The 27,151-nt window shown below is 43.3% G+C and overlaps 1 protein-coding gene across 6 annotated transcripts in view; it reads right to left on the bottom strand.

Moving 5' to 3' along the window:
- Positions 1 to 27,151, bottom strand: part of Atp13a4 (ATPase 13A4) — a 126,818-nt gene that overhangs the window by 11,201 nt on the left and 88,466 nt on the right. For 3 of the 6 annotated variants that reach the window (XM_037209804.1, XM_028890076.2, XM_037209807.1), the window contains 13 exons: positions 26,784 to 26,934; positions 24,987 to 25,073; positions 24,619 to 24,772; positions 23,394 to 23,505; positions 19,593 to 19,717; positions 14,568 to 14,731; positions 13,445 to 13,567; positions 12,102 to 12,181; positions 10,779 to 10,821; positions 10,352 to 10,461; positions 8,569 to 8,665; positions 6,620 to 6,692; positions 497 to 668 (listed from right to left, as the gene is read on the bottom strand). In XM_037209804.1, the coding sequence (XP_037065699.1) occupies positions 497 to 668; positions 6,620 to 6,692; positions 8,569 to 8,665; positions 10,352 to 10,461; positions 10,779 to 10,821; positions 12,102 to 12,181; positions 13,445 to 13,567; positions 14,568 to 14,731; positions 19,593 to 19,717; positions 23,394 to 23,505; positions 24,619 to 24,772; positions 24,987 to 25,073; positions 26,784 to 26,934 (1,491 nt within the window). Of the gene's footprint in view, positions 1 to 496; positions 669 to 6,619; positions 6,693 to 8,568; positions 8,666 to 10,351; positions 10,462 to 10,778; positions 10,822 to 12,101; positions 12,182 to 13,444; positions 13,568 to 14,567; positions 14,732 to 19,592; positions 19,718 to 23,393; positions 23,506 to 24,618; positions 24,773 to 24,986; positions 25,074 to 26,783; positions 26,935 to 27,151 lie in introns of those variants that run through there. The other 3 variants (XM_037209805.1, XM_037209808.1, XM_037209806.1) reach the window with 3 other exon arrangements.

Below are 27,151 nucleotides of genomic sequence, written 5' to 3'. Positions count from 1 at the left end.
GGCAGAGAGATGTATACTCTTGTCTGTTTGAATAGGTAAATAGATACATAGGTAGATTCAACTGTCTACTTGCTCATTAAGCTGTGCATCCATCGTATGTATTAAGGATACAGGGGATGGGGGAGATGAGTAAATTGTGATTCTTCCCTTAGGAGATTTAAGAACTCCTAACTCATACAGAGGGTGACATATACTTTATCATTGAAAGGGACAATTTTGAAAGGAAAAGATTTTGATCATTTCACCAGACATGGCTTAAGCTGGGCTCCTTAAACTAGGACAAACCAGGAGAGTTATGACCTCCAGCCACCCTCACTATTAAACAACAGTCAATGGTGTGTGATAAAAGCACATTGTTGGAAATTTTCCCAAAAGTTCCCTTAAAGGAACTGAAACTCTGGGTAGGTGAAGACCCAATTGGTTCCCTTCATGCAGGGCAGATGAGGTTTGACAGAAATCACACTTCCAGAAGCTGGATTCGGGGCCACACCGATACCTGTGCAACTCCATGAGGTACCAAGGCTGCTTCCGCACAAGGACGAAGCCCACGACGTGCATGGCCAAACTGAGAAGGATGTTGATGATAACGGAGAGCAGCAGAGGTGGGGAGATCAGCCTCCCGGCAGGCCTGAAAGGCACTAGCTTGGGGTTGGCACCGTTCAGATTCACTACAAAATAAATCCAAGGTTTACATGCACGAGGGCAGGAAAATGTTGCATTCTTAGCGGTAAGAGTGGTAGGATCGATGCACCTGACAACCCTCAGCCTGAGAAGCCTCTACTTGCAGCAGATGGTGTTTGACACAGAGACCTATAGCTGATCAGAGCAGAGGATATGAGACTGTGGAGCGCTCGGTCCTAAACGGGACATCTGTATCACAACCCGTTCTCCCCAAACTCTGGGACCTTTGCAAAGACGGGCCCGAAAGAATGTAAGTAAGAGGCCCTCGATGGCAACAGTGTCTCCTGGACACAGAGGGCGGCTGCACGTGTGACCTCACAGCAGCTGGGACAGCATGCACAAGATCTGTGCAAGTGCAAGCCAGACTAAATCCCAGCATGGGAAGGGGAGCTGGGCAAAAAGTCCTGCCCCTGGCTAAGGAGCTACTGGCAACTGGGAGTAGTTTTCTTAAGCATGTATCCCCAATTAAGGCAACCACGCTCCAATGGAAGGCCACACATACAAGAATATTAGTGCAGCTCAAAACATTGGGATAGGTTTTTTGTTTGTTTGTTTGTTTGTTTGTTTGGGACACAAAGTTGGGTGGGAAGGAAGGAAAGTGAACCAGGAGGAGTTTGGTGAGGGGGTGAATGTGATAAAATAATAATAATAATAATAATGACTGAGGTTGGAGAGATGGCTCAGCAATTACAAGCACTGGCTGCTCTTCCAGAGGACCTGGGTTCAATTCCCAACACCCACATGGTGGCTCACAATCATCTGTAAATCCACTTCCAGGGGGTCCAATGCCCTTTTCTGGCTTCTGCAGGCACCAGGCACATATATGGTACATAGACATACAAGCAGGCAAAACACCCATACATATATAAATAAGTAAATAAATACATAAATGTGGTACAAAATTGTTAGAGAACTAATAACCTGAAATAAAAGAATGATATAATTTCTCTGGTGCAAACATCTAAAGAAATAGACAACTTCAAGAGCATTATAAACTGGGAGAACAAAGCAGTTAAAGGTTCCAAATACAAGTCATGAGGAAGTTTTCAAAAGAGCAGACACAGGACAGTCACGAGATGCCTGTTTTTTTGTTTGTTTGTTTGTTTGTTTGTTTGTTTTGAGGGGGAGGTTTGGATGATTAAGTTAGCAAAAACTATTAAATGATAAGAAAGAAAGATAGCATACACTCTTTAGTGAATTTTGTAGGAATGTGAATTGAGACAAAGCTTCAGTGCTGACAAAGAAATAAATATGAAAATGGGAAAACATTTCATTTTTGATTTCCACTTTGGGAAATTTATCCTAATCAAAGCAATTAAAATTCCAGAACAATATTCGTCACGACATCAATATCAAGTTCAGTCTGTAACGCAATCATGGTGAAGAAATGCTTCCCAGTGTTTAATGGCATCAGGAAAATGGAGAAGGCACACTGAAAGCTCCCATCTCCCCAGAGGAACACTGAAAAATATGCTAAACCATCCAAACCAATCTTTGCCAGAGCTCTGGAAAATACACAGAAGTCTACATCAGCAAAGCAGAGAGCGAATTAAGAAAAAAAGGCCTAACAAAATGGTAAGGATTTTTCAACTCTTTTAAAAAAATGTTTTATGTTCATCCATTCATTCATTATTTTATTATTATTTGTTTATTGCTTGTGTGCCCACAAGCACACACCCTGATGTGTGTGTGTGTGTGTGTGTGTGTGTGTGTGTGTGTGTGAGGTAGGAGATAACTTTAACATCATTTTCTTCTTCCACTATGTGGGTTGCAGGGATGGGTCTCAGGTTGTGGGGCTTGGGAGCGAGTGCTCTTACCCACGGAGCCGCCTCACTAAAATTACAGCAGAGTTTTGTCACATGTCTACATGCACCTGCCCCACACTCCTTCACCAGCTGGGGATCAATCTTGAAGACGGTACCCTGCATTTCCTGAGATGCTCTCTGGTCCCTAGTCACAGGAGCTGTACAGCAGACTTTACCCACAGGTTCGTGTGCAGATCTGCCGTAATGTACCTGGCAACTACCTGAAGAAATGATTGCAGATTCTCATCTCCAGTTCATTTAATATGAGACTCCCAATATGAAATTCATTCAGGGCAAAAATAAAAACAAACTGACATGCAGCACTTGAAAATACTATAAGGTAACATCTCAAGATGGTCTCTACAAAAGATAAGGGATGTAATAGGCCTAATATAACCACTGAAAGCTGAAGAACCTTGGAGAAATCGGAGCATTCAACGGCATCTGTGTATGCTTTGGGATACTAAAGCTAGACACATGCCTGATGCTCGGCTTACAGACACAAAGCTCACAGCCCTGCATGGTCTCTAGACTCGGTGTGGGTCTGTCAAGTGCTGAGTACACACGACAGCAAGATTCAATCTGCAAAAGCTGAGGAAGCTGGTTTGCTCATTTATTTTTTAACTGCTAGAGTTCAAAGATGCCTCTGTCAAAACATGAGCTAAAGAAACAGAGATGTTAGTGGCCTCTGATCACAGTGATATGACTTTGCAAATACAATTTTGGAAAGTCAGTAATAAATGGATGACTAGCAAAACAAAACTATCAAACTTAGAAAAGGAGCTTAATCTTATACCCAAAGTTACTATATACACAATAATGCTCAGAACAAAACAAGCTAAAAGACATCAAAGAATCCCACACATTAGATTTTATATGCAAAGACTTTCTAATAGCTGTTGTATATATTCTTTAAAATTAAATGAAGGGGCTGGAGAGATGGCTCAGTGGTTAAGAACACTGGTTGGTCTTCCAGAGGACCCAAGTTCAATACCCAGCAACCACATGTTGGCTCCAGAGGATCAGATGCCCTCTTCTGGCATCTGAAGGCACTGCATACACATTATGTACAGATGTTAATGTAGCAACACCCATACATATAAGATAAAAACACATGAAAACATTGTTATTTTAAAAAGGACTAATTGAAACCATGAACAAAAATTTAAGGAAAACAGTAGTTAAATGAAATGAGACCGTCAACAAAACTATAGAAATTATTAAAAGAAGCCAAAAGGAATAGTGTCACAGGAAATACGATAAATGATGTTAAAAGAATCATTAAGGGAGTAGGAAGCTAGTTCAGTGTGTAAGAGCACTTGCTGCTAAAATAAGATGACCTGGGTTCAAATCCTTAACACTCCTATAAGTAGGCGAATATGGCTGCACATGCCTGGTACAGCCCACCCAACAAAAGAGGTGAGAGAGGGAGGGAGGGAATCGGGATGTACTTGGCTGGAGACAGACCTAATTGGGACTGTCTTCGTCTCTGTTTACTGCTGTAAAAAGACACTATGACCACAGCAGCTCTTATAAAGAAAAGCATGTAACTGGGGCTTTCTTACAGTTTTGGAGGGTTAGTCCATTATCATCATGGCGGGTAGCATGGCAGCATGCAGGCAGACATGGTATTAGAGAGGTAGCTAAGAGTTCTACATCCCGATCCAAAAGCAGCAGGAAAAGAAAGACACTGGGCCTCGCTGGGGCTTTTGAAAACCCAAAGCCCATCATCAATGACACACTTGCTTTAAGAAGGCCACGCCTCCTAATCTCTCTCAAGTAGTGTCACTTCCTGATGACCAAGTATTCAAATATACAAGCCTATGGGGTCCATTCCTATTCAATCCACTACAGGGATGTCATATGTATTAGGCATACAGGGTAAAAAAAAGAAAAAGAAAAAAGCCAGAATGACTACAGGCCTTTCATTTGAACGACTAGGAAGATAACAATGCTATCTCATGGACTGCCCAAAGGCCTGGAGCACTAAGTAGCACAAACATGCTACTCAGTAGGTTCACACAGTTCACATAATTAGGTCTGGCAGAATTAAGAGGTTGGCTTGAGCATGTTATGTGTGGGCTCCATTAAATATGCAAAGCTGGATGCTTCCTTCCAAAGCTCCAGATAATCATCTCATCTATAGCTACAAACTGGGGATTCATCACACACAGATGACTTTAAAGTCATGTGACTAGTGGATACCCCTTAGAGTAAGGGTGCAAAGTGCGGACAAGATGCTCTGAGGACAGGGTTTAAGGAGATTAAAAAAAAAAAAAAAAAAAAAAAAAAAAAAAGGAAAGAGATGGAAGCTGTGTAGCCATGACAAGCAGCATGTGAAGACGCCGGTAAGCCACAAGCCACGTGGCAAGGTATAGATTTATAGAAATAGATTAATTTAAGCTATAAGAACAGTTAGCAAGAAACCTGCCATGGCCATACAGTTTGTAAGCAATATAAGTCTCTGTGTTTACTTGGTTGGGTCTGAGCGGCTGTGAGACTGGCGGGTGACAGAGATTTGTCCTGACTGTGGGCCAGGCAGGAAAACTCTCGCTACACTGTGTCACTTAAGTGGCAGATGAATTCAGCTGAGTGTGGTATCACTAAAGTGAAAAGAAACCTTTTGAGGAAAGAGCACTGTGGTATTGAGAGTCCGGTGCATAAAAAGCAGTGGCTATTGCTGTGGACAGCAGAAAGGCAAGAGGAACCTCACAGCACCCAGCAGGGGGTAGCAGCTGAAGGGAGTTAGCAGTTATCTCCACCTGAGCATGTTCTTTTATATGTCTGAACACATTTTTAGAGTGGAGTGTCACGGGAACCATTAAAATCGTGGGAGAAAAGGCAGAGAAGCAGAGCCACAGCACATGTCAAAGGGTTAATGAAAGATCTGGACTTTTGTAGCGAGTTAGGCATGGGCACCCTCCCAGACACTGGTGCCTGGGGTGGCTCCTAAGAGGGTATCGCTGTTGAACTTGAAGACAAAAGTGGACAGTGTGATTGAAATGTTATGCTCCCATGAAACCCTGCACACAGACGTTCAAAGCACTTTTATGCTTAAACTGTAAAAACATGAAAGCACCAAGATGCCCTTCAGTAGGTAAATGGAGAAATAAACTATGTCACAGGGACCACAGAATGCCATTCAGTCTGCAACAGAGGTGAATGTCAAGCTATGTAAAGTGTGTGGAAACATCGAGTGTACAGCATTACTGTATGAAAGAGGCTGAGCTTGAAGGCCTACTGACTATATAATTCCAACTGCTGAAGTTTCTGGAAAGGTGAAGAGACAGTGAAAAGACTACAGTGGCTGTCAGAAGCTCTGGGAGGGAGAACAAATGGAGCATGAAACATTTGAGGGTAAACATTCTGTCTGATGGTGGAATGACAGACGTCTGTCACCTGACATATTCCAAACTCAGAGTTCGAGACTAAGAGTAAAGCTCAATGTAACTATGAACTTGGCAGGAACCATAATGTATCGATGCGTGGAGGACAATTGCAGCTAATGTGCCTCTCTTGGGGCAGGGGTGAGGTTGACAACAGGGGTGAGGTTGACGGTGAGGGGCAGCAGTGTACACTCAGGGGAAAGGTACAAACTTGTGCCCTCTTTGCTGCAAACCTAAAATAGCTTGAAAATGCATTCATAAATTGAAATTTTCCCTATGTAGGAGACAATCCACATACTCATTAGAAAGGTGGGAAGCAGGAGTCCTACAATGGCAGAATTGCCCTTAAATGCCACTTTCCATGCTGAGCAGCCTCAATCTGGAGGTCAGAAAGAGCAAAGCCATTCAGCTCCACAAGTGGGACCCATTTCAACTCCACCTGCACCTAAAAGCAAGCTGAAGTCAGTTTCCACACATTTCCTGTTTCCTAGGAGCTTTCCCGTTCTAATTGATTGGTGCCCATTTACAGAAACGCTCTATTTTGTGGGAAAGGTGAAAATTTGGTTTTTCCCTTTGTTAGCATTTTCTTTTCATAGAATTGAGCACTTTGTGGCCCCACCCAGTGTCTCTGAAATTAAGCCATACATCCCTGCTCCTTCTGCTGCCTTCATGACAGACAAATCTTCCCGGGGTTGAGGGAAGGAAGCAGGGGAAGAGCCTCCAGGAAGAAAGGTGTAAAGCTCTTACTTGTTACACCAATAAGAGTTGTGATGGCCAGATCCTGGAATAGAAACTGGTAATTTGAAAGGCTGTTTGTCTCCTGGAAACAAAAAGGAAAGCAGATTTTTAAAAAATTTAAAAAAAGACACGCTTATGGATAAGATTTAGCAAGAGTTGCGTTAAGTGTCTCCCTGCAACTTTAATTTTTCAAGCAGCTTATTTGGGACATGGCATGGTCTTAGACCTCTTCGGATTGGTGAGCAGTGGTGGTTGGGAGAGGGGCGTTCCCCCATTCTGTGAAAACCTCTCACTCCAGGAGAGTCTTCTATGTGTGCTTCCCAGGTGGGGTCCCCTGCATCAGGGCTAACCAGTGTTTTGGAGAACGCCTGCTAGATCCATCTCTTCCCTTTTCTGCTGACTAGCAGAAAAATGTGGGTTTGGTCCGGCACCATAAACCATGCGTCCCCCTCCAGTAGTCATGTGTGCCAGCTGTTTGGTGGCCTTACACCATTTTCACTAATGGGAAATTAGAGTGACTGAATTCACAAGGTGTATCTTGGGTGTTGTTAGGAGAGAGTTACATGCTTTTAATAAACTGTCTTTCTATTCTTGCAAAAGAGTGTTCAAGGCCCCTTCTTCTCCTGCTCTCACACGTGAGTGGAAAGGAGATCATAGTATGCCATTTGAATTATACTTTTGAGGATAATAAACTATTCCAAAATAATAAATAATAAAGCATTCCAAAATAGGATCAAATTCCTACAAGCAGCTTAACCTCCAGCCCCCTCGTGAGAGAGTCTGAAAACCTATCTGAAAGCTGTGAGATCAAGAGCTGGACCTAGGAGAAAACAGACATGAAGGGAAGGGAGCCTGGATGAGATATCTGCAGGGATGGTCCCCTTCCTCCGAATTACTGGAAAGAATTACATATTGAATTCCCAAACAACAGTGACATCTCTTCTCCTTTTATATCCTGTTAAAAAAATAAGAGCCACCACAAAATACACGTATTTTTATATCATAATTCACCAATTTTCAGATCTGTGTATTTAGGAGTGAGAGCTACGCTGGCTTATTTACCCTTGAAAGTCAATTGCTGAGTTTTCATGAATGTTAAGCTCTGGTTGTTAAACACTAAAATCGTGCAAACATACCAGTAAATTAATTGTAGTAAATTGAAGTTAGGGTATATGCAAGCTCAATACTGCCTGTTTATTTTCCTCCATTAGTTTTTTTTTCTATTATCTATGCTCCTGGGGTATTCACAGCTCCTGTGTCTATGTGGTACATAAGTGTGTGCTGCTATTGTATGTTTACACCTCTGAAATTGTAAGGCACCAGTATTTAGGGAAGCCTGCTGGGATGGGTAACGTTGGTTTTCCACCTGACATCCCTGGAAAAGGAAACCTCAACTGAGAAATGACCTCCGTCAGGTTAGCCTGTGGACCTGCCCGTGGGATGTGTTCTTGATTATTCATTGATAGAGGAGGGCCCAGCCCACTGAGCCAGGAAGCAATGTTCCTCCATTGGGTTCTGCTCCACACTCCTCCCTTCAGTGATGGATAGTAACTGATAAGCCAAACAAACCCTCTCCTCTCCTAAGTGGCTTTTGGTCCATATTTGATCACAGGAACAGAGAAGGAAGCTCAAATACTGCTTATTGAGCACTCCTCCAGCACCAGAATCCACACGGTAGCGAGTAGGAGCGGAACAGGAGGTGCCTGGTCCACACAGGAGAAAGCAACAGTGAGAATAAACACGCCACTCCATTCCGTCCCTCAGTTACCCCCTGATGACATGTTTCTATATCAGAAAGCCACAGCTTGTCCACCATGTCTGTCTAGTCCTGGTGTATGATGTGAACTCTTGAGGACACACTTCTAGGAGGCTCCTCAGGGCACCCACACCCTCTTTTCATCGAGGGAACAACTGCTTGCTTCGGCTCTCACTCAACAAGGCTCTGTCCCAAGTCATACCCAGTAGAGCAGCAGAACACCAACATACTGAATCATGCTGTACAGGGCCATGTACTTAAACATGCAGAAGGATGTCACGAGAGCCGCGCGGCCTTCCCTGTGGGAGAAAAGAACGAAAGTGGGTGAGGAAAATGATGGGGAGAAATTGGATGTCATTCTGTGCTTTTTTTCATCTAGGCTTACACAGCAATCAAACAAACGGATAAAAAGCCAGACATCTGGTTGTATGATAGCTCGTCTCCAACCCTGGACAGCTTTGATCCAGTGGGAGCTACATGGCTGGTTGTTCAGCAAAGAGCAGTTCCGGGCCGGTGTCCACAGCCTTGACCTGCCCATGGACTCTGGTTTGCAGTTGCTTTCGTCCATTATGCATGGAATTGTTTCAGTGCCTGAACGCACAGCCAGGAGACCTGGGAGCCAGTCTCAGACCTCATACACACATGCTACTGTGATTTAGAAGGCCATCCCCCTGTCTCAGTTTGCTGCGTCTGTGAACTAAGGGAAATAAATAAGGCCTAGGAGTATGTTCAAGCAGGTGCTTCGTGAATTTGGTAAACATTTGATCCAAATTTTACCTCAGCAATTCCAACTTTGCCTAAAACTGAACTAAAAATAATGTGTGCGCTCAAATTACCTGAGCATCAGATGTCAACAGATGGGACACAATGAGCATGCTCCTTTGTGCTGTTGTTGCTGGCTGGTGTTGAAAAAAAAATACCACAGTCCAGCACAAAGCCTGGAATTTATCACTTCTTGCTATTTCATGTAGGGGTGGCAGTAGACTTCAATTTACTCACGTTTGGTGTACTAACTCCCTGTGAGTTCAAGACCTGCTCCTCAAACCATCTCCTGCTGCTGCCATTAGCTCTGCCCAGGAGGTCATTTCTTCCCATTTCTCACCTCCTCAAGGGAGGCTTTCCCCAAGACAGTCTAAAGCAGCCAATTCCTCTTCCCCAGTCGCATTATGACCTTTCATATTAACCCATTTTTTATAGCAAACAGGAATCTCTGTAAGAGCTGTCTTTGCTGATCTCCCTTAAATCCCAGCACTAAGGTTCCCATTCAACAAACCCTACTCAAGTGCACGGATAAATATCTTAAAGGAAGCTAGCCAAATCATTACATTAAAACTGCAGAAAAAGTATAATAGTTGGTAAAAACACACGATTTCCAGCCCTCGGTGGTCTCTGAGCACAGGTATATCGGTTATGTTCTCTTCCTCTTGGCTTCTTTATTTACAAAAGAAACACTGGCCACGTCTCCATCTGCAGGTTATTTTTTTTAGGTATAATAGACTATCAAGTACATTTTAAATTAAAAACACCTGATAGCTGTGATGCCCAAGATCGGCTACAATGCTGTTTCTACCATTCAAGCCAAACACATAGAACCAAGGTAAATTCAGTGGGAGCACCAGAGACTAGTAAAAAAATTTTTTTAAACTGGAGGTGAGGAGGGTACCTCAAGAAATGCAAGGAACCAAGAAGGAAGGAAATCAAGTGGATTTTCCTGATCTCCCAGGACAAAGCATCTAAACTAGTAATCGTTAATGCAATTCAAAGCAGTGGAAACCCTCTAGAAAAACAATCCAACCAATGACTGTTACTGGAAACCACACCACTCACCCCCGTGTTATTTAGAACTCCTTTGAAGTCCACTAGCAGGAGAACATATTTTTACAGAAGGCACCTCTCAACACATAGCTCTTCCACTTCCCCAGAATAATGTTATCTGCACTCTGAAGTCAAAAGCGAGAACAAGACTGGGCTAAGTCACTACTTACTTGATGAGATGAGGAACACATTCGATGTTTGCAGTTTTGGAAGTGAAAGGCGAGGCTACTGATGCCTCCTGCTCTGACAGAGAGATGCCAACATGAGCCATTTTCAAAGCCTGAAAGCAAAGAGTCAGTTTTATGGCCGATGTATGCACACCTCTACAGAAGGTAATCTGTGATCCCCAGCCAGACTTTACCCTGTCTGCCACCTGAAGGAGGTGGTGCTAGAGAAGGTGTCACCAGGACACCTACACAAGGAAGAGGGAACTCCAAACCAAGCTCTACCTTACTTAACATATAGTAACCATTGACTATTTTGTGGCTTTGATCAAAACCTTCCTAAGTCCCTAGTGTCAGTTTAATACATCTATGAAAATTATATCCATCCCAAGTGTTTTTGAGAAATTATGGCCACACACTGACAGCTACTTACCCCACAGTCATTGGCTCCATCACCACACATACCCACAAAGTAACTGAAAGAGAAATATGAATTGTAGAGGATATCAAAGCTAGTTTGTTCATAAAGCTAATTTCTCTAGTTAAAAAAAGAAGTAACCATCCTTACTTAAGGAGTTAAACTATTTATTGTAGGAAAGCTCCCCCTAAGAGACTAGTCAAAGCAATGTGTGAATGTATGGTTCACACAATGGAGTGAAGGACCCTGCACGCACATCACTGGGCTTCCCAGTGTTTCACTGGCATTTCACTCACTCGAGAACAGTTTTTCCCTCCACAAAAATGGTAGTGATCACAACTATGTGAAGAAATGATACAGTTGGGGGGCCACAGGATTTTATCTAGAAACCAAGTCTGGAGTCTTATCTCTTCGTTTTGCCACTTTTAACATCAAAGTGACTAATACAGTCATAATCATAAGCATCCGAAAGTCAAAAGAGAAACCAAGACTGGGTTTTGCTGGAGGAAATGCACCCTGTCAGTGGTCACTCAGCTGAGAAATGAAGTGCCAGACCCAGAAGTTAAGAAAGAAAGCAGAAGTCTGCTTGAGGTCTGGAATTGTTGACTAAGGTTACGAATGGTTGGTTTCTTCGTGTGAGCTCACAGCACATGCTGAGAACTTAGCTTTTACACTGCTATAAGGTAACTAGTTTATTCTGAGACCCTTCATGGTTTTCAACCATGAGTAAATCACATCATTAGGAAGATGGGGCTAGAAAGGGTATCACATTGATATGGTCCCCCATGAGGTTTCATTAACAGGAAATAAGTTGTCAAATAGATGAACACCAGACAGTCATTTCATCTGTAAATGGAGACTCTCGGTGTTGAAGCATTCTAATGATGTGAAGAGAATGGATACTTTAGCAAAGGAATATTTAATATTGAGGGATTTGATGAACCTCTCTGTGTTATAAGTGCGATGGTGGCTTATCAGAATAAAGCCTAAATTCTTGCTCCTTTGGTGGCTGGGCTCAGCTTACCTTTCCTGTCTCTTTTCCCACCATACCTTATCATGGCCCTACATTCTCATATAGCAGTTCTCAACTTCGAGTGCAAAGATGACTGATGTGGGGAGTTTTGCAAAAATGCTGGGTTCCAGCCCCATATGAACCATTAAGCCAGTACCACTAGAAAGTGTGGAACCAATACTACTACATTTTCTAAGTTTCCCCTGTGACTGTGATCTGCCCAGGGTAAGAACGGCTGTCCTAACCCAACTACACAGCTCCCTGTGCCTGGTCCATCCCCCATGACTGCCACGCCTCCATCACTTCATCATAGGCAAAGAACCTACTCCAGTTTCTGAAATTCTTCCACGAGACTTGACTTTTGACCCGGAGACATTCTTGCAAAGATGGTCCCATTCATCAGTATCTAGGGGAGAAAAAAAAGAAAATCTTTTTATCATGGCGAGTTACACACAAAGCAATTGAAAATAGAACGTTAGCTGGTAGTGTCCATGAATCGGAAAAAAAGCTTGTTCCCAAGGAAATACTTTTACTTATTATTTATTTTGTGTTTGAAGATGAACACTGAGACTTTTGCTATCAAATAAATTCAATGGAAACAAAAATACAAGTATTTATAAAAAAAAATGTCCTATGCCATTTAACCCAGCTGCCATGGGGAATATGATTCTGGAAAGTCTCGAGCTTCGTGGAAAATTGAACCCGTGGAATCTGAGCAATCACAACAGAGAAACAGAGCAGGGCACACACTGCTTCCCAAAAAATTGTTTCCCAACTGGCAGAAAACCACCAGGTGGCGACGCAGAGACTATCTGCGCCCTAGTCATGCCTCTGGACTTGACCAATGACGAAGCTCAGCTGGTACCCCAAACTTCGTGAGCCCTGGAACATGGACGATTTGAAGGTCAGATGGCCTGCGCTGCTTCCCTTCTCTTCCCGCACTTCAAATTATCCTGAATGACAGCATGCTCCTTGCTCTCTGTGGCTGTGAACTCTGCTCAGTGTCCAGTCAGAGTCCATTTGTTTGCAAATGAGTTACTTGCCCCTCTTATAAATTTATTCTTTGTAATAAGAGCTCTAAGTCTGGCCCCTTCCGAACAGGAGTCATCTAGCACACGCATAATAGCACTCTCCTATCCTTGCCTGGCTCTCTGCCCCACCGCTGAGTGCCTCCTGAACTGTAAAATGCCCTCACCATGACGATGTGGTGAGAGCCGCCCCAAACCAATCCTCCATGCTGCTGCTTTAGTCTAGGGCTGGTATAAAGCTGACTCCTCATGCTTATTATTTTCAAATCTAATACAAAATATGAGTAACTTTGCAAAAACACTTTCCTCTCTTGTGAGATGTATAACTAACTAGTACTTTTTTTCCCTTTATTTTATTTACTTACTTATTTATGTATAATTTTATTTTGGTTTGTTTTTCGAGACAGGGTTTTTCTGTGTAGCCCTGGCTGTCCTGGAACTCACTCTGTAGACCAGGCTGGCCTTGAACTCATATCTGCCTGCCTCTGCTTCCCGAGTGCTGGGATCAAAGGTGTGTACCACCACCACAAGACTCTAGTTGTATTTTATCTATTTCAAATTTTGAAACTATCTGGGATCGTGCTATGTAAGTGACATGTTCATCACCCTCACAGAAATGTCATTGCTTCCTTAAAACTGACCTTTGGCAGTAAACTGCTGAAATGCTGACTTAGAACATGGAAGGATTTTCCACTTAGGGCAAAATGGTAACTCCCTTCTCTGCCATGATCTGGGACTTCTTCTCTGATGTTGATGTAATTGTCCTGCAAAGCAAGGTGCAAACGTTTGATGCTCTTCTGATTGCTCCAGTGGTTAGAACCACAAGCATATCTGACAGAAAGGACGGAAGCAACACCAGGGTCTCTCTCCAAAAGTCTCCCTCCAGCCCTGATCCCTCTGAGAAGGACTGCTTCTTTGCTGAACTGATCTTCACACACCACAGCCACCGGCAGCTGATGAGAGGATAGCACTCACGCACGTCCTGTTCTCATCGTGGTGTGATCCCAGCTAGCCCCAGAGATGAGTGCACTTCACACACTTCGAGTATCAAAGACAAACGCACAGCAACTTAACAACCCTCGCCTGGAAGTGAGAACTTGTTGGGATTTTTTTTTTCTAACAGAATTAATATTGCTCCATAAGGACACAACGGAAATAGAATACTAACAAGACTGGAGATACAGGAACAATTTTTTTTTCCTACCCTGAAGACATAGTCTGATTATCCAGTGCACACAGCGGGTCTCTCCAAGGGACCAAGTCCCCTTTGAACCCAATGGAGTGGCTGATAGGCGAGGGAAAGTATGGGAAGTTGAGCTCACTGCTCTGCTTACTGTGTTCTTTCTAGTAAAAAGCCATGGGTTTGTTTGTTTGTTTGTTTGTTTTTCAAAACAGGGTTTCTCTGTGTAGTTTTGGTGCCTGTCCTGGATCTCACTCTGTAGACCAGGCTGGCCTTGAACTCACAGAGATCCACCTGCCTCTGCCTCCTGAGTGCTGGGGTTAAAGGCGTGCGCCACTGCCGCCTGGCTAAAGCCAAAGGTTTTTAAGAGTAAAAGAATTATTGATTTCAGAAGCCAAGACAGTCTGTGCCTTAGAATACAGTAGGAAGAGTGGAAAACTGACATGACTAGGTTCAGACCTAGTTAGACACCTGGAGAAGTTTATGGACTGGGAGTTGTTTCAAAACTTGTGCTAGTCACAACTGTTGCCGCCACTGTGTGGCAAGTCCGATAATCCAGCAGAGTGCCTTGTGTTGAGGTGTACCTGATTCTCAAGTGGGATGTATTTCTTCTCTTCTACTAATTTCCAAGAGATAGATGCTGATGAAGAACCAGTGGCTTCATTTGCCTCGACAAGAATGACTTTCTGGCCTTCAGAAACCATCCCAGACTTCCTGGCCACTGTTATTGCAGTCTGAAGATTGTCGCCTAGAATAAAGAGAGAGCATCCCAAGACGATGACACACCAGTGCACACAGGACTTGGAAAGCTAGGCTAAGGGCTCAGTTCTTACATTAGCTATGACAGTAATTACTAGTCTTTCCCAGCCTGACCTGGGATTCCATAATCCCTCTTCTAGTTCTGGCTTTCTCATCATTTTACTTTATAACTAACTAGCATATTTTTGTCAGCAAGTAGGAAGGAAAACTTATAAGAAAAATGTATTCCTGCTATTTGTTACAATCTTTATGAATGTGTAGGAAGTCTTTTGGTTTGCTATCATATCCGGTGGCTCCTCTTCTGGTTGAAATAGAGTAAGTCTGTTACCATCTATCTCTCCCATTGATTACAACTGAAAACTAAACAAAAACCACAGAAGCAATTACCCAAGGACTTTGGAAAGTAAACAAAAGCTGTCAGACTGTGGAAGGGGATCAGACTTAAAGAAGCAAACTAACAAGGGGAGGGATTCTCAAGTATTTGCCTCTTTCCTCTGATGTGCCTGACTTGAGTCTGTATCCTAGTGTGTATTTATGTATGTATCCTAGTGTGTATTTATGTATGTATCCTAGTGTGTATTTATGTATGTATCCTATTATGTACTTATGTATGTATCCTATGTGTATTTATGTATGTATCCTATGTATATTTATGAATGTATCCTAGTGTGTATTTATGTATGTATCCTATGTGTATTTATGTATGTATCCTATGTGTATTTATGTATGTATCCTACTGTGTATTTATGTATGTATCCTAGTGTATTTATGCATGTATCCTATGTGTATTTATGTATGTATCCTAGTGTATTTATGCATGTATCCTATGTGTATTTATGTATGTATCCTAGTGTGTATTTATGTATGTATCCTATGTGTATTTATGATGTATCCTAGTGTGTATTTATGTATGTATCCTAGTGTGTATTTATGTATGTATCCTAGTATGTTTGTATATACATATTATCCCAGTATGTATGTATGTATGTATGTATGTATGTATGTATGTATCCTAGTATTTACTCTGAACTGTTCAGGTAGCAACAACCAAGAGAAACCCAGTCTTTCTGGCTAAAGTAGACAGGACAAAGGGGCTCTTGGAGGGTGTAGACTGTCATGAAAACCATGGAAAGACAAAAGTTGCAGAAGGGAACTAATTCAGTGTTTGAACCATGTAAGTTCCAGGCTCTATGTGGAGCAGGTCATGTGTGGTGCAGACCAATAGAAAGCATCAATTTCAAGAACTGAATTACGAAATGTCACCCCCTATTTGCCAGAGAAATACCTGAACACTTGAGAGAGGCAGATGAAAATAGCAAAACACTTTAAAAAGCTAATACTGAAACTCCTACTTACAACAGGCAAGAGACTGAACATTCTACACAAGGTATTAAAAAAATGAAAAATCTTATAACAAAATTTGAGACCCTGGGTATACTCAGTAACAACAACCAACCTGGTCAATTGTCAGTGTTAAAAATCAGCACCAACACTGCTGTCCTTGACCGACTCTGTGTTGAAATGATCAGATAATAGTCTATTAGCCTGGCTCGGTGATGCACACCTTTAATTCCAGCACTTGGGAGGCAGAGGCAGGAAAATCTCTGTGAGTTTGAGGCCAGCCTGGGCTACAGAGTGAGTTCCAGAACATTCGGGGCTACACAGAAAAATCCTGTCTCAAAAACAAAAAAAGGAGGAGGAGGAGGAAGAAGAATCTCAGCTATTAATGATGAGCTCTAGGCATGGGACCCTCATGAATGTGGAGAGAAGAGATTCCACTAATTCGTCCTCTAATTGTGCACCATAGCACATGCGTAATACACACAATGGTGACAATGAATAAATTTAAAAGCAGTTATTGTAAGCATCCTTTATATGGTTAAGGTGACCACTTATAAAACAAATGGAAATATTCAATCAATTAATATGCATGGTTAAAATTAATTTAAAAATGAAAACTGTAACACTTGAGGCTTTTTATTCACTAGCTCTGTTTAATACACTCAATGCACTCAGTAGGTCAAGAGTCATTACACACTTGGGAGAACAAAGGACACCTTTTTAAATGACCGGAAGCTTGAGTTACTAAAAGGACGTGCATTCTTGTCAGTAGAGACTGATGAGAGGATAAAGAGATTGAAACGTGTGTGTGTGTGTGTGTGTGTGTGTGTGTGTGTGTGTGTGTGTGTAACAATAACAGAAGAAAACTCCCCAAAGACTGTAAGACACTTAATTCTGTAAATTCAAGAAGCTCAGAGAACCCCAAATAGGTTAAAGTCTGTGAAAACTATACCCAGACATATGATAGTCACACAGCTGGAAGTCAAAGATAAAACCAAAAGGCTGTTAGCGGAAAAGAGCACATTGCACACAAGATAATGATGCTTAAAAGGACCACAGACTTGTCATAAAAATCAGGAAGACAAAAGAAGACCTACTGAGTGGGATGAACAGCCTGGGCATGGCAGGGAAACTGGAAAACCTGTAGCAGTCTAGAGACCACAGCCACTGGATGGGAAACGGTGCAACAGAGCAGATGCCTGGTGAGGTACAGCAGCTGCTGCAGACAGATGAACCCAAATGCTGCATCAGGGTGAGGACAGAAACGGGGGTACCTCTAAAGCCACATCCATGTAAAGACACAGTCCGAAGCACTTCTCAGCTCAACCAGCGATGTGAGGGAGGTAATGATCACTGCTCATTATTGAGGACTATATCATGATTTGGAGATGGAAAGTGACCCCTCCTCAAACCATAAAGAAGGGGGCAAAATATAAAACTACAGCAGTTTGTAAGGAAATTAGTAAGATACTGATGGAATGGATCCAGGAGACTCTCACAGGCCTGTAATGACCTGTCGTGTAAAAAATAGAAATTCCAGAATAAAAATATAATGAAGTCAGAACAAAGGCGATAATTAAATGAACGGTAGTGAATATTTTCTTCAGAGGAAAAAAAAAAGCATATTAAAAGTGCTATGTTCCAGACTAAATTAGTTTTAAAAAAAGGAAAAGAAAAATATGTGAGAATACCCAGTTAATAATTCTGAACTCTGAGGTTAAAGAAGAAATGCTACGAGTAAGTGAAGAGAGGTCAGGCTGTAGGCAAGCCTGTAGGGCATTTTCTTAAGTAGTAATTGATGCAGGAGGGCCCAGCCCATGGTAGGTGGTGCCATCCTCGGGCTGGTGGTCCTGGGTTCTATAAGAAAGCAGGCTGAGCAAGAAGCCATGAGGAGGAAGCCAGTAAGCAGCTCCCCTCCATGGTCTTTGCATCAGCTCCTGCCTCCATGTTCCTTCCCTGTTTTAGTTCCTGACTTCCTTTGATGATGAACAGTGATAGAGAAGTGTAAGCCAAATAAACCCTTTCCTCCCCAACTTGCTTGTTGCTCATGGTGTTTCATCAAAGCAATAAACCCTCACTGAGACAATATGTAACGTAAGTGCTAACGATGTTCGAAAGAGCAAGGGCTACTGGAGAAAGAAAATGTTAATGGGTACCAAACTACCCCAGGAAGGCCGAGGAGTCAGACTGGAATTTAGAAAGGAAGAAAGCAAAATATACACACAGTGCTGTGGATTGTGGGGTCTGGATTCAGGAGTGGGTAAGTGCCAAGCAAAACAAAAGACTTCTAGAGACCCTGGCTTTAGCCTGGGACTCAGGAGGTGTGAGTGCTTTCGAGAGGATGTATATCAATGACACAAGCTATGGAGTTTAAGGCACTGTGACAGCAGAAGACCGAAGACAAGACATTCGAAATATAAATTAAGAAATAAGTTTTCCCCATGTAGTATCTCCCTTATTGAAAAGTTCAAGAGTATTCATTAAGCAATGTCATATATTTCCTTAGCATGATCCCTTCCCATTACCGCCTTGTTTATGAGAGCTGAGACTTCAAAGTAGAGTTGAGATGACAGCGTGTTCTTTATTTTTTTTTTAACCAGAATTAGAGATTCCATTACTGATGGGCTGTCAGCATAGTTTATAGACCACACCGACTACAATTCTTCTCCTCTAAAAACTTGACAATAAAAACCATCATCTTTGCATGGCCCATATCTTCCTGTTAATCCGCTCTTATTTCAAACACCGCCACTTGCAAAGGCTTCTTGGAAGTACTTTGTTCAGAGTGGATGGCCAGACATCCCTTACCAGACTTCTCTATCTGGGTTTTTGTTGGTTTTATTTTGTTAGGTGTTTTTTGTTGTTGTTGTTGTTGTTTGTTTTGATTTCTTTTTCTTTTGTTTTATTGTATGTGTGTGTGCATGTGCGTGTGCGTGTGTATTTTTGCCTGCATGTATGTATGTGCATGCCCTGTGCCCGTGGAGGCCAGAAGAGAGAGTCAGAAGCCCTGAAGATGGAGTTCCCAATGGCTGTGAGCTGCCATGTGGGCACTAGTAACGGAACCCTATTCCTCCACAAGAGCGTCAAGTACCTTAACTGCTGACCCACCTCTCCAGCCTCTTGCTGTGGGTTTGTTGTTTGTTTATTTTTTCCTTAGACAAGGTCTCATTCTGCCACTCAATCTGGCCTGAAATTCACTGTGTCAACATGGCTGGCCTCAAACTTGTGGTAATTCTCCTGCTTCAGACTCCCATGTGGTATGATGGGACTAGATCCCCATGCCAGTCCTCAGACCGCCCCAATTTGTATACCTCAACACATTCATTCCACTACCTGACAAATTGGTTTTCTCCTGCCTCACTGCGATGGAAGCTTGATGAGAAGCTTGGTCCTTTTATTGCCAACACCTGACACCTAAGGTGATGCCGTGGTATTGGTGCAATGTTTGCTAAGTGATCCAACCCCCCGGTGTGTCTCCCAGGTTCCCCCGTTTTCACTTTGCTCTATACCTGTGATCATCACAGTCCGTATCCGGGCAGAGATGAGCTCTTCCAAGACAGGCTTTGTCTCCTCCTTCAGTCGATTCTCCAGGATCAGTAATCCCAGAAATATCAGGTCCGATTCTACCTTCTCCCTGATTAAACAGAAAAGCATGTGGGGCTTTCTTACAGTAACGACGACGACGACAAAAAGACTGAGCTCCCCACTGGAAGAGCCCCCCTCCAGCACTGTCCCCAGCCACAAACAACCCTGTCTGGGAGCAGGAAGAATCAGGGGACTACAGTTAGTTATGACTGCTGGGGTCTCTGCGACGGCTGAGCTGACACTCATCCCCTCACTTATTCACCACAGAGGGGAGAGAAAGTCACAACAATGAAGTGAGAAACAAGAAAAATAAAACAAAATGCCACTTTCTCCAGAAACCAAGGCTGTACAGATATCATTCCAGCCTCGTGAAGTATGGTGGAGACCAGCGAATGGGCCCTTTACTACAGCTAAGCTGGGCCCTTGCTTCTTCCTCAGCTGGAAGCTCTACTCCTCTGCATAGAATACCCCCACACCTCGGGGAGGCCGCTATGATAGCGTCTACAGGACCAAGTGTAGGAAATGCATTTGGGGTTGGAGACTTGAACATTCCCACGATTCTATTATTTCGACACAGACACAGAAACACGACCCCAGCACTGCCTGTTCGTGCTGACATGCAGATCAAAACAGCACTCCATACAGCCTTCGTGCCAAGCTTGCCCCGTATGTCCAGCCTGTGGACCAGCTAAGGCCAAGCTTTGTTGGCAATGCTCCCAGAACCTTGTGGCACCTTCCTCCACTAGGTGGCAGGAAGTGACGAGTTTCAGCGCCTCACCTCAGAGCAGCTCTGGGAGGGTGGCATTCCCTATCACGCTGAGCATCGTGTTCAAGTCCCTGTGTGACCATCTTCCAAGCTTTAGTGCAACTGCAAGCATCAATAACTTCTCCTGGCTCCTGCTGAACCACTCACCATGGATATGCCCTGCACTCAATCATGTCCGGACTTTTGGAGATTTTCTCGTTTCATGGCCAACATCAGTTTCCAGGATCTGTCGGAGACATCCTCCCCATGTCCTGAGTCCCACCTCATGCTGCCTGACTCCAAGGCTTCTCCAAAGAGGAACAGCTGCTCTCTCTACATCTCACTTCTAACCCGGTTAGCCAGTTCTTTATTTATTCACGCCATTTCAGTATTGGCTTTTGGATCTGCCTCTAATCCCGGAATGGAAGCCCACCTGAGTCAAGATTCTGCTCATTAATGCCCACTTGATGCCCACGTGCAGGAACCGCTCAGCAAATACCACCCACTCGGAACACTGCTGCCTGCTGGTGATCATGTTTGGCCATACAAGGAAAGTGCAAGTTGTTTGCTCTTTCTGCTGTTCTTCCTGGGAACTGAGACAGTGAGACCTATCAGTGCCTATTAAGCACCTACTAGGTGAGGAAATGGGGCAACTCTGCAGAGGTTGCAGGAATTCCAGCTCCAAGATTTCACATTCAACTGGGAGTAAAGCATTGAGCATGGCCACCTTGTTCATACACAAAGCTGGGAATTGTGTCACGGCAGGCACAGAATTCAGAGGTCTGTGGGGTCAGAGGAGGGGACAGGCATTTCTCGATATAGTGATTAGAGTCTTCCTGAAGGAGTTATTTGAACTTCCCTTCAAGGATAACTCAACTGAAGCCTGATTAGAGTTTTACAGTCTTTCTGTGCCACAGGAATTAGATATTTTCAGAGATTATGTGACCTGAGTCAATAATCAATTACCACATTGGGCCAGGAAAATGGCTGCAAGGTCAAGCCCCCAAGGCCATCTTGGAGCTCCCATTTCTAGCTCCTCTGGCATGTGGCCAGCGTAGAGCTCAGTGAATGACACGATCAGAAACCACAGTTCCAGCCTCAGCGCATCACTGCCTTGCTGCGTGACGTCGAATAAACTGCTCTCCCCGTGTGGTACCCCAGCACATCGCTGCCTCTCCAAAGTTCCTGCTGTCTCTAACATCCCTTCACTCTTCTCCAAACTGAGCCAAGAAGGGAAAAGAAATGGTCGCAGCACTGTGCCGCCTGTAGCAGCTACGACACTAGGAAAGAAAGGGGGGTGTGGCACAGACAGAAGTAACTCTAGTGTGCAATGACGAACACACAAAGAGCTGCCACTCATCCCTCACACCTCTTGAATGCTTGACTGAGTATTCAGGGACGTTTTAAGTCACCAGCAGTTTGCATTATTGATATTGAATCATCAATCTACTGTTAGTGGACATACTATCATTCTATAGTCAATATTGTTGCACTAAAGAGTAATAAAAAATGCTACTAGTATATTTCCCCAGCTACGTTTTTCATATAAACACGAAGTATTTTTGTAACCCCGAAATTTTGCAGGAATATCACTACTATGCATGTTGAGGTGAAGTTATACTGTTTCCTTCTATGTTTTCCCCGGAGTTGTTAATGACTTCACTGAGCTGTCTTCCTTGCAGCAAGGCTGTGTGAGGCATTGAGGCTATGCTACACAGAACACTGCAGGGAGTCAAATGTAGTCTCATTGAATCTATTCTCAGGTATAAGCGACTATCCCGTGTGTGTGTGTGTGTGTGTGTGTGTGTGTGTGTGTGTGTTCACTGGGGAAGAGGGATGTGTATGCATGAGTGTGTGTGCACGTGGAGGCCAGAGGACAGTCCCCAGCATTGTGTCTCACTGGCCTAGGATGGCCAGTCAGCCAAGAAACAGTCAGCTTCTCCATCAGTGTGATTACAAGCACGGGTCACCAAACCTTACATCTGTAGTAAGTTCTGGGATTGAACTCAGGTTCTTGTACTTGCAAGACACGTCCCAACTGAGCCATCTCCCAAGCCCACAACCTGTTCCCTTAGTTTTACTGGCATTTGCTAAGAATTTATTAAACTATTTTTTTTGTAATGGGCCATTTTCTTCTCCCTTTTAACTCCTACATGGGAGGGTATGTTTTACAGATAATATATGCAGAAAATAGCACACATAAATTCAAAGACGCTAAGGGAACTATATTGCAAAATACAGTTGCAACTAAAGAATGCTAAGTCAGATGAATTTGAAAATAAGTATGTGGGACTATTTGAGTTTCAAACACTAAAATTAAAAATGAGCCTTGATTAACCCTACAAAAGCAGTAATAGTAGTGGCTGACAAAGATACTAGAAATGAATGGAATTTAAGGCAAAATAAATAGGATAGCCCCCCAACAACAACAAAGTGGAACTGTTGCTGCTGAAGTCCATTTTAGTGACTGTGCATCCTTATTTTAATATACACATGTCAAAACTTTCTCCAGTATGACCCTTTGGAAGGTTTTCCTATTTTTCCAGAAACATTATCTAGATTACTTAAACCCAATTGACATGTTATTTGTTTCAGTAGCTGTGTATCTTGTATTACAAAGGTTTTTTTTTTTCTAAGCAAATGTGAAGCTTTAACCAATTTACATTATATCAGGATCAGGGCCACAATTTCAAACCCTGACAACACTGGTTATTTCCACATAACTTTTCACAAAGCCCTAAGGTCACCCTATGTTTGGCACTTTGTACAGCTGTTTCTCATACATTCTGCCAGTGTTCGCATTGGCTTTGTGATTTGGGCAGGGCAGGGTGACTGTATTCCTGTTCACCATATTCAGAGACACCAAACACAAAAGATGAGCATGGCATTTTGCTGGGCCCGCCTTAGAACTTTTGCCTCCCATCCCAGTCAGATGCATCTTGCCCAAAGCATCTTCTTCAGGAAAGCTTTCCCCTTTTACCTCATCAAGGCAGTTGTGGGACAGTCATTCTCCAGCTTCTTGTAAGCCAGAGCTATGACCCGGAACCCCTGTGTCGTGTAAATCTGAAGTTCACTAATAAAGCTAGATGGTACTGTTTAAAAACAAACAACAACGAAAATGGTATTAGTATGCAGCATTTACTCAGCTAGCATGGGTAGAGAAATTATTCAAAATAATCCAACTCTTAACCCAAGAAAGCACGCTTTTAAAAAGTTACATAAACCTGGGCGGTGGTGGCTCACACCTTTAATCCCAGCATTCGGGAGACAGAGGCAAGTAGATCACTGTGAGTTTGAGGCTAGCCTGGTCTACAAAGCGAGTTCCAGGACAGCCAGGGCTACACAGATAAAACCTGTCTTGGAAAATCAAAGGAAAAAAAATTATGTAACCAAGGCAATGGGGAATTGTAACCATAACTCTATTATCAGTGTTAACATCTTAAGATCCAGTAAAGCTGAAACGCCTACCATGAGACAGAAGCACTTGAAAAAACAAACAATAGGGAATGTGTGGAATTCTTTATTCTCCAGTTTAAATGACAAATATTTGCTAAGGATATAATATGTACAAGCTCTACTCTACAGATGTCTGTTTCGTTGGGTTAAAAAATAGTGCACTGATATTAAAACGAAAACCAAAATGACCATTGCCATTATTGGCAATGCAACACTGCGCAGAGTACTTTGGGGGAGCTCCTGCACTTGGAGAGGAGGTGGACAGGTGAAGGGAGGAAAGTGCTTTCTGGCTGAGAGGCCCCGATGTGCTCAGGCACAGGGGTCTGAGACAGCTCAGAGGAAGCCTGAGATGTGAGGGATGAAGCAGGAGACCGTAACATGAATGTATGGTAGGGAGCGCAGATCATGAAAGACTTAGCTAGGATCTCAAAGGAATTTGAAAATCTGATGGAGGCTGTGGAAGGCAATCAAGGGGGAAAAATGCAAAGAGTAGCAATGCAGTTAGCAGGGAGGAATCGGGTGAGTCCTAAATAGGGAACTGGGGGATGGGGTGGAGGCGGTCATTATCCAAGATGGAAAATTGGGAAATACAGACGGGAAAATTTTAAGCTTGATTTTGGTATGGAGCGTGGAACACCCATGAATCAACCACTAAGTGATGTCCAGCTGGCAGTTGGAGCTAGAGTGTTGTGCGGACAAGTTTGGCTGCAAAGAAAAGTGTCATTTGTGTCCCACGTCCATGAGCTAACCTGTGTCAGGTTGGCAAAAGCTGGCCACTCTCTCGGGCGCACCTTTCATGAATGCCAGTCGGTCACCTCGCAGCTCTTGGACAATGACTGTCATCCTCTGCAATGCCGATGAGAATGGGAACTGACGCAAGATGGCGAGTCCTTCCACTGGGACCTGGTTGATGGATGGGGAATGGAGAGACACATGCTGGCAAAGAGTCTAGCTATTGGGAATTAACTGCTCCACCCTCGGTCCCTGTTTTTCCAAACAATGGAAAAATAGAACACATTTTTCACATCATCCATTCAAGACACATCCATGAGTTTTCCAACACTTCGGGTAGGGCACAGGTTCCCCCGGTATGGGAAGACTGGCATGCAAGGCTTACCTGGCCAACTGTGTCTGTCGGCTTAACGACCATGGTGTGTGCCAGCATTCCCTTGATGTGGAAATCATCCCCAGAAATAGTCATTTCCTGTTTCGCAAATGAGATATTTCACTGTCGGGGTTTGTTTATTCTTCATACACTGATACTAAGTTTGCACCCTCCTCTTGCGGAGACCCACCCTCAACCACCTCAGTGTGTTGATGGGCTTCCTCCTCCTGCTGCTGCTGCTGCTGCTGCTGGACTAGTGAAATCAGATTTATTCCACTCCAGGAAAGCAAAACAAAATGCACAAGGCAGTGGAAATTCTGGAACTCGAAGGACATGCACTTCTGAATTATTCATGCAATTTATCTGGCTTTCGCTGTTGGAATTGCTGCAGAAAGGTTCATTCTCTGCCTCTGAAGAGCTTAACTCGGAAATGTTGAGTCTGAATCTCCAGGCTTATTTTGTGTGAAGCAGGTACCTCATGGTCTTTCTTTCCCTAGAGTCACGGTTGATCCTGCTGTTCCCTATCTGTCTAAAGGGGCCTGGGCAGGGCGGATTTTTGCCCTAGGCATGATCACTGGTCTAGGAACAACTGTAATAATGATTCTAAATTATAGTTGAGGAAACCTTTTTACCTAAAGATATTACAGTTCTTTATAATCATCTAATTGGGTGGATGACAAAAAAAAATGTCAGAAAGGAAACTGTAGCCTCTACTTAGAGATACAGAATCAGTATTCCAGAGTGGATGAGAGACTGCAAAGCAATCACATCTGTTACAGGAGGGAGAGGCTCCAGAGTCATCTCTTCCAGAGGTGCTCACCTACTCCCCAAGGGCCCGGGCTGCACACAATGTCAGGGGAAAAGCTTAGCGGTAACAGAGAAGCTGAAACCATGTCTCCCCCCCTGCTTTGGCCACCTCCACAACAATGCCAGAGACAGTCCTTACAGGCTATTCCCGAATAAAGTTCCCTTGGAGGACAGATTAGCAACCTTTATATGGATATCACTTGTCTGGTTCCATCTCCTCATGCCACAGCCTTGAGAAGCAAGGTCCTCACATGCTGGAAGACGGCACAAGGTTGAGCCTCAGTTGGCGGGGAGCTGAAACTAGAACTAAAGAGCAAGATTCTTATACCACAGGAGTGTCTGCTCTTGGATCTAGTTTGGAACCTCGGTGGGGGGGGGATGACGACTCTGTAATCAATTTCTATTGTCGGTCTTGGAAATTAGAGGAATAGTCAATAAATTGGAATAAAACCCTTGGTTGCCATGACTCTCTAACTTACCCAAGCACTGTGGAGAGCAGTGTTTTCTAATTCCCGTGCACCGGATTGCATATTTTTCCTTTTCTATTTTAGTGAGAAACTACCATTGTGTATATTTATGAGATATAATGAGATGCTTTGACCTACGTATATATTATAGAAAGGTGAAATCGTCATAATTAACATATCATCACCTCACCAGATTAACTCTAGAAAACTCTGAAACCAGCTCACAGACTGGTAGAACTAGGAAATAATTATGTAAGGATTATAACAACATTGATAACTACTAAATTCACAGTAGGCATCAAATACTTTGGAACTTACAACTATACCAAAGATTTTTTATTGTACCATCTCATTTAATCCCATGGCAAACCTACCTTACACACAGTTCCAATCAGAAAGCCTGGTTTAGACCAGTTTGCCCTTTACATCATATTGGAAACCCCCACGTTTTTTAAGTATTAAAGAGCTGTGATACAGTTTGTGTTGTGCTGGTATTAAAGAAGTTTCTTGCATTCTCTAAAAGTCAGACACTTACCCATTTGGTGGCTTCAAACATTTTGAGGTCCATAGGGTCTCCCTGGATGGTCCCATCAAGAAGAATCAGAGAGTGGCAGCTGGCCATGGCTGCACACAGTGGGCCCTGGGGCAAAGCTTTGCCTGAGGCAAAGCTGTGGACTGCCTGGAATCTGAGAGAGAAGAGAGAAAAAGATTTGGTCCTGGGCCCTCGTGCCAAAAATGGAGCTTCTTGGAGGTCTTTGATGTAATGCACACTGTTGCATTTCCCTCTAGTCTCCGCAGGATAGCAGTGTGTTACCCATCTTGCCCTGTAGGTCTGTTCAGGAATACTAGAAAGGCTCAGAGGCTGTTCCATGCTCCTTTTCCAACTTATTATTCTTCCCAGAC

This window comes from Peromyscus leucopus, chromosome 12 (genome assembly GCF_004664715.2).
Source record: "Peromyscus leucopus breed LL Stock chromosome 12, UCI_PerLeu_2.1, whole genome shotgun sequence".
Classification (NCBI taxonomy): Eukaryota; Metazoa; Chordata; class Mammalia; order Rodentia; family Cricetidae; genus Peromyscus; species Peromyscus leucopus.
The sequence above is the reverse complement of the archived record's forward strand: the minus strand, read 5'-3'. Positions and strand labels throughout refer to the sequence as shown.